Source organism: Sesamum indicum, linkage group LG9 (assembly GCF_026168435.1).
Source record: "Sesamum indicum cultivar Baizhima isolate 11 linkage group LG9, ASM2616843v1, whole genome shotgun sequence".
Taxonomy (NCBI): Eukaryota; Viridiplantae; Streptophyta; class Magnoliopsida; order Lamiales; family Pedaliaceae; genus Sesamum; species Sesamum indicum.
In genome coordinates this window covers 23,186,602-23,199,000 of record NC_142665.1, presented here as the reverse complement: position 1 = coordinate 23,199,000, position 12,399 = coordinate 23,186,602, and the positions used below count along the sequence as shown (strand labels likewise).

General features: G+C 32.7%; 1 protein-coding gene across 1 annotated transcript; it reads left to right on the top strand.

Moving 5' to 3' along the window:
• Positions 1–6,433: 6,433 nt before the first annotated feature.
• Positions 6,434–11,326, top strand: LOC105177687 (methylesterase 10). Its single transcript, XM_088885455.1, is given in 6 exon segments — positions 6,434–7,480; positions 8,310–8,406; positions 8,674–8,788; positions 8,936–9,769; positions 10,639–10,776; positions 10,862–11,326. Coding segments are annotated over 3 exon segments (786 nt in total). The 5' UTR covers positions 6,434–7,480; positions 8,310–8,406; positions 8,674–8,788; positions 8,936–9,397; the 3' UTR covers positions 11,138–11,326.
• The last annotated feature ends 1,073 nt before the right edge of the window (positions 11,327–12,399 follow it).

Here is a 12,399-nt window from a genome sequence, read left to right as displayed (position 1 = left end):
AAAAGAGCAGCCATAGTTAAGCTCTTCTTAATGCCCACAGGCAGATTTCCCCTAAAGTATCGAATAACAACCGACAAGTAAAACAACTTTAAACTATAAAATTCCAAAGCATTACTGCGATATTTCAACTAACAGGACCAATCACTTGTCGGAATCACACATAGCGTACTCAGCCAATATCAGAATTCTTGCAACTAGAAGAACAAAGCAATGAAAATAATAAATTACATCAAACTGAAAAACTACAAATGCACCAAACTAATGCATTATCCACTAAGCTAAAGTGATTTAATCCAAAAGCTCATCAACCACCAGATTAGTTAGGATGAAAGCTTGCTAGGCTTGACGACCATAAAACAGATCAGCGGACATGTGATTCTCTTCCTTAATAAAAAAATTATAAGTCAGATGTAACATCTCAACTAATTAATTACGTTTGGCGTCGAGTATCTTCCGTTATTTCTGTACAACTATTGATTTCACCTGTGTGTCGAAACTAGTATTAGACCAGAAACACGAACCCCATATGACAAAAATAAAATAGAAACTATAAAATAATAAAAATATGCTATATATTCTCTATAGTCTACACCATGAATAGTAATAATGGTAATATATTATATCATGTATTCATGATATAAATCTCATTATTAATTTAATTATATTATTATTATGATTGCACTACAAGAATATAATGAGTTTTAATTTATCATAAGTAATTACCCCAATCAAAAATAAAAAATATATAAAATGACAATTAATTGTGGTTGTGCAACATCTATGTATTGGTCGGTATTACAATAAGTGATGCCGGAATATTAAGCATAACTATAAGAATCATGACAAATATTTTGATCATAGTTAAGAACCTATGATGAATATCGTTATAAATAACATCATGACAAATATTGATTAATTAGATGTTCAAAATTTAAATACTTAGATTAATTTATTTTATTATATTTCAGCTATTATCTCATCTTAATCTTGAAACCAAAATTATTTGTAGTGTGGGGAATAATTTACGTATCCTAGTATCGTAAATTTAATAATAAATACAATGCTCCTTTTAATCTTATTTATTTATTTTATTTATTCGGTACAGTTGTAATTTCTACTACAGTAAGGAGTCCCCATGGGCATATCCATATATAGTGGGGTGATGCAAACCCCTGTCCAATTCCACTACCTAGTCAATGTACAAAAAGTTGGTCAAGCTAACAATACCAAGTTTCAGAAAAGTGTGAACATTGAGAAGATTTAGGCCAATAATTCATTATTTTATGCAATACTGACTCGAAAATTATACCAATAATGTTTTTCTATAAAAGGGATCTTGTAATTTATTGAACAAAAATAATACCATAATTTTGATCAATTCGAATCTTTTTAAAAAAAATAACATTGCATTTAAATTTTAATTTAATATATTCTTATTACGTGTATGTATATATATATATATCATTCATATGGTTTGTGTATTTAAAAAAAAATTATTATATGAAATGTAAAAAGAAGAACTAATTTACAAGAAAAAAGAATTTAGTTTACTCAAATCAATTAATTTGTGATGTGAGGAAATTGACATTGGGAGATAAAAAATAATTAACCAAATCAAATTAGAAGAAAATTGTCATTATACCCCTGTAAGTACGAGGGTGGCAATTTTAATCCGATATAATCTATTTTAACAAATTTTTTCTTGTAATTCTAAAAATTTTGCACATTAACAACAAAAATTGACCAGAATTTGTTAGAATGGCTGGAGAGCGCACTCAATGAAACTGGTCAGGTGAACTTTTTCAGCCATTTTAACAGATTTCAATCATTTTTGTTATTGATGTACAAATTTTTTAAAACCACATAATAAAATTATCAAAATGGATTGATAGTATTACTAACTAAAACTAGCACCTTTGTGTAATTTACAGTACTAAAATTACAATTGTTGCAGATCAAATTAATGTGTAGCGCTGCTCTAAATGTAGAAAGTGGAAGAGATATGAGGAGTGTGTGGGAGGAGAGAGCGAAAGGGTGAAAACGAAAAATGAACGAAGAAAGGGAGCAAAGAAAAAGACGAGAGCACAGCCAAAAACCCATGCCTGTTTTATTTCCTTCTCTGTTAGTGACAGTTCAATTATAAGACTCCGGTCCACAAATAGACAGACACACACACTCTCAATCTCAATCTCCACCACCCACAATTATCCATAATTTGTTACTTTATTTATTAATATAATATTACTTGTTATTCTATCGGTCTTTTTACACGAGGTATTGTTCGTTTTATTTTTGTATAATATTTACCGGTTTACATTAAAAAGACACCTCGGTGAGTACCAGATTTTTAAGTCACTCAAACTTCTTATTTACAATCACGGTGGGACGTTTATTTATATAAAAATATATATACATATAATAAGATTTGTGTTTCTCTTGCATGGTACACACTATAGTACACACGCTACTTTGAATTTGTACAAAACCAAGAGATGGATGGATACACAGCTAGCGTACGAACGTACACCTGAGCAAGACCTGACCGCGCGTGCCGTCCGGAGCTCCAGAGGCGGAGATCCTCCTTTTCCATTTAATTGCTCTGATAACCAGGAGTGAGATGAGCCTCTTGATTCAGTGACTTTTTGAACGTATTATTAGGGTTTTTTATGGTGGGTGGTGGTGGGGATAGACAACGACGTTAGATTGGTGGTGGCCGGGCAGCCCCGGGCAGATGGTATTGTCCACGTCAAGACAATAGTGCTCATCTCCTCGATTCGCGGGCTCTCTAATTCTCCTACTCCTCCTCCTCCCCTTCTTCTTCTTCACCTTTACTTGTGATCAGCTGGCGTTCTTGCATGCGGCAACGCAGAAAAACATACACCCGCTCCCTTCGGTCGCTTTCAGCCCGGACATGTATAATTTTCTGATCTTCTTTCCTTGTTTTTATCACTAGAATAAAAATTTAATATTGACTATAATTTTATTGAGGGTAAATAGCAATTTACCCTCATATAATATTAAAAATAAGTAAATTATTTTTTTATAAAAAAAATATAGCAATTTATCTATCTGTACTTTTAAAAATAAAGCAATTTATTTTTGGAGGTAAATTAATTTATTTTTAAAAAAATCGAGGGTAAATTGTTGTATTTTAAAAAATACATGGAGAAAAATTTAATTTTTTTATAAGGGAGTAATTTACTAATTTACAATATCATAGGGAATTATTTGTATTTTCCATGTTTTTATTTATGAACTAAAATTTTAATAATAATAATTATTAATTATAATTAAATTGTTTGTATATTATATAATGGGTTAATATATATAATATATTTAATTAGTGATAACTTTAAAATTAAAAGTAATGCAGACTTTTCTAGAACAGTGTTCATGATAGGGCTGAAAAATAAATCAGACTATTTAATACTTGATTGAAATCGATTGATAAAAGTCCGTTTGAGCTTCGATTGTTAAGTTTAAAACTCAAATTTGAATAATCTTTTTTGTTCGATAATTTTCGAACTCGATTCAGTCGATGCAAAAATAACAAAATGTACTTAAAAAAATATAATATTTGAAGTTCAACCAACTCATATTTAATTCAATTAAAATTCATTTAAATTTAGTTACATCAATAGTCAAATTAAATTCAAAATGATTTAAAACTCAACAACAATTCTAACAAATTTGAATAATAATAATAATATATTCCATCCGACACGAATCATTACCGGCCTTCCTAAGTGTTGATGCATGTTATTGAACGAGTGCTGTTGTTAATGAAAACAAAGGGCGTCATCCACAGAAAAGGCAAAAGACATATGAATTATATACTGAGAGACTGAGAGTAGTAGTGACAGAGATATTCCTTTTATGGTCATAATTAATGTTGAGAGTGTAAGGAATGTGCATAATTGGAACTTGTTTTTCCAAATCCCACTTCAAATTATGTGTATCGTCTTTTCAGCACACACAAAAACAACGTAGACAATCGAGTCCTATAACTACCACATTTTTAAGGAACAGTTTGTGAATACCATCAACTTTTAGACGTTTTTCTTTTTTTTTTTTCCCCGCTTGAGTAATCAGACAATACATATAAATTTATATTATAAATCAGCATGATAATAATCATAATTTTTTTTTAAAAAAAATGTAAGTATGACGTGTGCGTGAGGCAGAGAAGTAAGAGGGAGAAGGATTGGAGATGGGGTTGGGGTTGGGGGGGGGGGGGGGTAGTATTGTCTCCCTTTAAGCGGCAATTAATCTTTTTCTTGGGTGCGTCGCCAATTCATCAGCCCCTCACTCTGCTTTTTTCACTTTCAAATCAGAATGAAAGTGGGGTACGGTCCGATATATGCGCTTGCATAATTATTCGGTCAATAATTCTTTCTCTCTCCAATTCCGTCTTTCTTTTTAATCACTATAACTATAAATATATTTTCACTCAAATGGGTTGGATTTTGATTACTTTTTATATTTTTTCTCCAAGTCTTATTATTTTAGAATACTTATACTTACACTTTCGAATTTATTTATATAAATTATTTTTATTTTTTACATAATTATAAAAATTATTTTTAATAGTAAAAAACTGTGAGTAATTTATGTAATGTTGTTGAAATTCTTTAGGGGTACGTGTATAATTTCAAGACTGATCCTAAAGATAATGTGTCAAATTAGACCCTATAACATTCCCAAATTAACAAGACCAACAAGGAATTAAAGTTCAACCAACGTAGCATACACATCCTTAAATCAACTAACAAACCGACCACGAAGACCAAAGTTTAAATCAGCAAGATGAAGACAAGATTCTAGGAGCAGGAACACCATTAGATCATGCGTTTTGGGCAAGTGTTGCATGTGGCCTGGCCTTCATTCCACTAAAGCAACTCACAAGTTTGGAATTTTGGACATCCCAAACCACCCTCCATACCAACGATTTGTTGCTTGAATAGTAAAATTGAGATCTCATAATTAAAAAGTTGTAAGTTTAAATTTAATGTGTATATACAATTGATCTATTTTTAATAGTAGTATGTTATTTTGTTGTCATTTTAAATTTGTTGATTGATTTAAAAATATAAACATATTACGTAATGATAACTATAGTGATAATTGTATGCTAATTGATTTAAAATTATCGATGAATTAAAAAAAAAAAAACCCACTCTTCATAATTTCGTACTCGATGCTAGGCTAATTAATAATCAACAGTATTTGGATCTCGTTTGGATGGTTTGTCAAACTTTGTTTTGAGAAAAATTAATCTGAGAAAGACATTATAGTAAAGTATAATATACGTTTGAAATTTATTTTATTCTATTTTAACAAGTCATTGATATTATATATTATTATTTGCTTCGCGTCAAGTAAAAAAAAAAATATGTAAAAATGTATATGTTTTTTGTCCTATCAAATCCGGAAAACGTTGTCGGTTGTGAAAATTGAGATTGTCCAAGATAAGGACGAGCAGAAGATTATTTTTTTTTTTTCTGAAAATTCTACAAATGTGATAGGTTCACAAGTTAATTGGCAACAACATTCGGAAGACAAACCTTAGTGGTAGAAAGCTATAACATTCCTCTCTAAAAGAGAGTGACAACAGGGGGTCATGCTGTCCGAAGACAAAGACTCATCACGTACACTGCATATATACCATCATTTATTCATTCTCCTAACCCTCTATATATATTAAATAATTCACTTACTTTGCTTCTAATCCAGATCACATTATGCACGCCCATTCTACAAACTTTATCAACTCTTTTTTTTTTTTTTTTTTTTCCAATTTTCACAAAAAAAATATAACTAATTCTATTGGGGACGAAAGAGAGAAAGAGTTAATTGCCCGTCTCGCAATAAGTGTAATTTATTATAATTAGCTCATATATATATATATATATATACTTGATTGTAATAAGAATTAAATCATAGTCTTAGCTGTGGAATTGGGTTTTGTGCAGATCAATCATCTCATGATGCAATATGAATGTTGAACCTAGCTAGTGCATGAGCAATCAATGCAACACCACCAACGCATATCTCAAAACAATAAAAATAACGATTGTGTTAATATATTTAGTATAAAATCTATCGGTACATATCTCAAAATAATAAAAAACTTATGATGTATGTTAATAAATATTACACCCAATTAGTCAGTACAACATCTATGCACACATAAATCAAAATATTAAAAATTTATGATTATATGTATATATATATATATAGAGAGAGAGAGAGAGTTGGTCCCATATATTGATTGGACATAAAGAATTTTGTACAATGTCGTGAATCGTTGCTTATATGAGAAGAATTAATGAATGGGATGTGGGGTCATCTTGATTTATTATTTAAATTGAGCAGGATTTCCACTTGTGAGCTAATCATCATGATTATGCTGCTTTAGGAATTTGTTTTTTTCTGTTAGGTGTTGAGAAAGTGGACGAACAAGTTGTTCGTGATTGATAGTGTAGGCAAACGTGTATTCTCTGCTACTCCGATTTCAAGTCTTTGTCCCAGCTAATAATCCTGCTCATCGGATTTGAAAACGGCTTTTGTCTTAATCTATAACCAGACATTCTTTCCCAGAATTCTACTTTTCTCGGTTGTCTTCTTCCTCATTATTACTTCTTCGGGTCCTATTCCTATATTTACATGACCATACAGTAAATTTACAGTTCATTTCTTAATTATGATACTCCACTCATCCCTAAATCAAAAATGGAAAATTCGTTCGATATTGTTTTTGTAAATTTGTATCCACTCATGTATGATTCAACGTCTAGGTATAAAGCTATGTAGATGGCATCATTCGCCACATCAAATATTGTCCAATTTTGGACAGGATTTTGTGGATTTATATGCTACCATTTCTTGCTGGGCTTATGCCGTAGCTGTCTTAGGATCCTGGCCCATTTGGGATGGGAACAGTGCCTTTTCCTTCTTTTAATTAATTGCTCTCCACAATATTCATTAATGGGTCGAAGCCCATGTCCAATGGGACACTTCATTGCACATCAGGACTTTGAAGTTTGAACAACGTTGTTGTGTTACTTTTAATTTTTTTGAAGTGTTGTGTTGCTAATGAGTTCTAATTTGCATAGTAATCATGATTAGTATTCATAGTTTGTAAATATGTGTTTACCCAAAGGAGAGAATGTTATGTATAGATCACTCCGATTTTCAGCTGTGGAGGATATGTATATTTGAGGAGTTCAACCGTTTACGCTACCTTTGGTCACACTACTTTTTCGTTTTGCTTCTCACCGATAAAACTCCTCCCCGATTTTGCGCTGACGACAAATCGCAATGAGCTGCGAAATTCTCCAACTCAAAAAACTAAGTCTCCTCTCTCTTCACGAAAAAAGCTTGCATCTATACGGTTAATCGGAGTTCTTATGTGGAAATTATTGATCTGACGTACTAAATTAGGAAGTTGAGCACTTGGAGATACGTGAAGTTCTCCGATGTAAGTTTTCCTGTATCCTCCTCTCTTTTTCTTTTCCCCCTTTCTATTTACTGTTTTCTTAGTGACGATTCCTTGATTTTGATGGTAACTAGGTCGAGTAATTGAAGAGAGCTTTGCAGTGATGAATTGCTTGCATAGATTTTGGTTCTCTTTTGCAATAAGATTTTTAGTCTTAATCATGAGGTTTTGATGTTAACATTGATAGGTTTTTCAGAACAGAGTCATATTTGTTGTACAAGTACTCTTAATTTCTCTTATGAGCCACTTTGGGGATTCACATTGTGTAAAAAAGTTTGAGATTCTTTTGCCAATCCTATTGAGTTGCATATAGTTAGAATGGGGGCTGGTTCTTATGAATTGCTAAAGGAGCAAGGATTTGTTTGCAGCATTCTGCACACAATTTTGTTCCAAAGAGTTTTAGGGCTAGTGCGCCTGAAAGATTGATTTGGAGCTTTTTGAGATCACATATGTGAGTAATTTCCTAAACCACTGTCGAGGATATGATACATAGAAATTACTTATTTTCAGTAAGGTCTTAGGATGGTTTGGAAGCTGTATTTGATCTGTTGTTTAGTCCTGTACTCATTAAAAAAATTCATATTTTCGTCTCCTTTCTTATGGTAATGCAATCTCCCACTTTTACTTAATAATTGTGCTGGCCAGTTTTTTGTTAGAAATGCATATTGCTTTGGCCGCGACATCCAACTAGACGAGTATTTCTACGTGTTTTTCCTCAATGATCAATGTCTTTCGCCCATGGCTATTTGAAATGTGTTTTTGATTTGGTCTTATTTCACTCCTCAACTTCCTTTGGTATCTATTTATGCAGGTGCAATGTGGTGATGCGGAACTTGCAGAGGAAAATAGATGAGAAGATTGATCAATGCATAGATAGGGTAGAGAAGCATCCTAACAAGAAAAATCAGGTCGCAAGCTTTAACCTTTCACTTGTTTAATTCTTGGACAACTTTTGTTCTAAGAGATTAGAATCTGAGCGACAATTTGCTTTTAACTTGTTTAACTTTATTACACTTAAAGTAGATGTGGTACTGAGAAGTGGGTGCTCACTTATTTAGTTAACACTAGGAAAGAATGTCCATTCCTTTCTTTTCTAACCAATTAATAATGGGCAGTATTTACAGATTTCCGTATTGTTTATGTTTTTTGCCCCTGATATTGCATCCTCCGTTCAGATCCATTGGTGGGAGTGAGTGATGCAGATATGTTTGTCCTTCAAAATAAAACAGGCCTCATGGTTCACTAATAAAGTTCAACGTCCTCTACTGGGAGCAGTAGTACATAAACTTGGTAGGAAATTGATCACAATTTTTAACTTAAATTAATTCAATTTAAGTAATTCAAAAATACTTATTTTCAGTATTTTACAAATACCATCATTTTAGGTGGATTGAATTTTATATTGCACTTCTATTTTATTTTATATATATACGACAGGTATAAAGTCTACATCATATTTTTCTGGATGAGATCCAATCCCAACATCAGGAGCAGCTCAAGCAACCTCTATTACTAAGAGGAATCATGGGTTCGCTCGTGTCAGTTGGAAAACCCAGCCTTTGACCTTCACCACAAAACAAATAATGGAATGGTAAGCCAACTAATTGACGACTGTACAAGCTGTATTGCGGTGGATAGACCGATGAGATCTCTGTTTTATCTTCCAAATCCATTTGAAGTCAACTATTTGAAACTAGAAATTTTATCTAAGCAATTTTTTTGTTCATATGTTACATATATATGAAACAAAATAAAAAATATAATAAAAAAATTCAATTTGCAGTTTTTAAGTGCATATTCCTGTTCACATGCTATGCACATGGGAATGTCCAGTAGAACTACAAATGACATGGGAAAAACCAAACTCCTTTGACTTCCTTCATAAACATCTTATAAGAAATGGTAGAGAACAGTGCAAAGAAGCACTTCGTTCTAGTACACGGGCTCAGCCATGGAGCCTGGTGCTGGTACAAAATTGTACCCATGCTCAAGTTACAGGGTCATAGGGTCACTGCCTTGGACCTGGGGGGTTGGGGGATCCACCCCAAGCGGCTCCACCAGATTTCTTCCATCTCCGACTACATCCAGCCGTTGCTGGATTTCTTGGCTGCTCTTGCTGATGATCAGACAGTGATATTGGTTGGTCACAGTTATGGTGGCATCCCCATTTCTCTGGCCATGGAGAATTTCCCTGGAAAGATATAAGTTGCGGTTTTTGTCTCAGCCTACATGCCTAATTGTGCGGACCCGCCGGCAACTCTCATTCAAGAGGTTTGTCTGAATGTTGATGATCATCATGTTTGTTCTAAACCTTCAAATTCAGTCTCCGATTTGGATCAGTATTAATTAGTCCTATGTGCTTGAAGATTTGGTACTATATATGTTAATGTTCCTAAAGTCTTGTATGTTAGGTCAAAATCAATTTTGGTTCTTAAGTTTTTCGAAATACGATGTTGGTCTCTAATCTTTACAAAATATTACAATTTGTGGTCTGACCATTAAAATTGGATTTAAAGATGTTAAGCTAGGAAGCGAACCGGATGAACCACAATCGCAATAAGTTGTAAAGATTAGGGATTAAAATCATATCTTAAAAAGAATGAGAATCAAAATAGTAACAATTTGTAAATATTAGAGACCAACATCATGCTTTGAAAAATTTAGGAACCAAAATCAATTCTGATCCAAAGTGAAAGGACCAAAAGTGTAATTTACCCAGTATGTTGCGATGTTTGTTAGAGTTCTAGGCTCAAAGGAAAAATCAAGAAATCTGTTTTTCTGAAGCTGAAGTGAAGGTGTTATATATATGTCTGCCAATTTGATTAGGGTTTTCCAGGGGGCTCCAGCCCTAGTGGTATAATATACAGTATTTTATAAGATAATATGAGATTAACTAGAATGGTTAAGCCCAAATTACTTTTCTTTGAAAATCAAAATAGGTGTAAAGTTTCTTAAATTAAAAATAAAGTTTGAAAATAATTTTTAACATTTTGGGAAAAAAACAAATATAATCCTCTTTTGATCTTCATCCACGCAATTTGACGTCTGATTTTCATACTTGATTAAAAATTTTGTAACAAACAGAAAATATATCTTATTTACCTTGTCCTCAAATTATAACAATTTGCTTGAAAAAGCAGTTCTTGAAGAGGTGCTCGACAAATTCACTCATGGACTGTGAGATTACATTTGATCAAATCTCCCAAAACCTGCCAATTTCAGCTGCATTCGGGCCGGAATACATGGCGGCCAAGATGTACGCAAACTGCCCCTCAGAGGTCGTTCATTCCCTGCTTACTACAACTCACTACTCTTTCACAATCAAAATCACGACAATTTATTCAATGGCCATTGTCTTTTCAGGACCTGGAACTAGCGAAGACGCTGGTGCGGCCGAGCTTGATTTTCTTGGAGGAGCTGAGCAAGACATGTTTGCTGTCCGAAGAGAGATATGGGGCAGTAAAACGTTGCTATGTAATATGCGAGGAGGACGAGGTGATGGAGGAAGAATTCCAGAGGTATATCATTGAGAAGAGCCCGCCGGAAAATGTGGTCTCCATCTCCGGGGCTGGTCATATGATCATGCTCGCCAAACCTCAGGAGCTCTGCTCTTGCTTGACGGAGTTGGCTGAAAAGTAAAATCACTGCCACAAAACTTATTGATGTAATAATTGTAACCTTGTTACCTTTATGCTACTGCAACAATAATCGCTTTTCTTTTCCTACGAATTAAAAGTTATAGTAATTATTAGGATATTTACATTTCCTTCTATTGAGATTTGATGCAATTACAATTAATCCCTCTATGATTTGAGAAATTATATTTAACACTCTTTAATTTTGCTTCCATCTAACAAATAAGTAAGTTCGTTAGACAAAATTCATCGAATTTGTTGATGTTGACAAAAAAATAATAAGCCAATTGAGGGTAAATATCAATTTTCATTTAGTTTTTCTGTTAATATCAACAAATTTAGTGAATTTTGATTAATTGAGGGACTTATTTGTTAGACGGAATCAAACCTCAAGGGTGCTAGATATAATTTTTCAAACCACAGGAAATATTTATGTAATTACACCAAACTTCGAAAAAAGAGAGTATAGTTATCTTTAGTTATTATGTTATTGCTACAATTTTTGGAGTACTAGGCAATTAAAATTTAACTAAATTTTAACATTCATCTTTCAAAACTAATAAACGTTCGATACCACCCATCTCTTTTCCCACTTGTTAGGGCAACGTTTATATAGCTAAAAGCTCAATTTGAGGCTGTTTTCCGAATAGTGTGCTGAAGCAAGGTAGTTCCTTTTTTTGAGGGGAGCTAGGCAGGTAAGGTTAGTAATAGCACATCAGAAAGATAGGCCAGATCTCTTTATAATTAAGTATTGAACAAGAGTGTCCTAATATTATTATATATATTTGTAGACGAAAGATGGAGGTTAGGATTCGCACTCTTTTTCTATCTACTTAGATTGTTGTAAGTTCACGGGGTCTTCAAATATGCAGCTATTCCACACTGCAACTATTGAAAATCTTGTAATAAATATTATAGACTACATTTTCGGTTCTGTATTTAATACACATATTGAAAGTTGAATCTAATTTTTGTACATGTCAATTAATTCATGGAACAGTGTAGAAGCCAAACCCACTGCTGAACGAGGACAAAAAAAGCCTTGGAATTTGGAACTGGGTAGTTGTATGTTAAATATGCTACATATTAAGATTATTTACATTCATAGAAAAGCACAATGCCACCCCACCACAATGTCAAAATTTTTATAATTGGCATACTATCTTAAAAAATAAAGAGTTGATTAGATGAGAATAAATATAATTCAGAATATACGTTTAATTTTATTAAATATTTAAATTATAATATTCAACTTCAATTATTAGA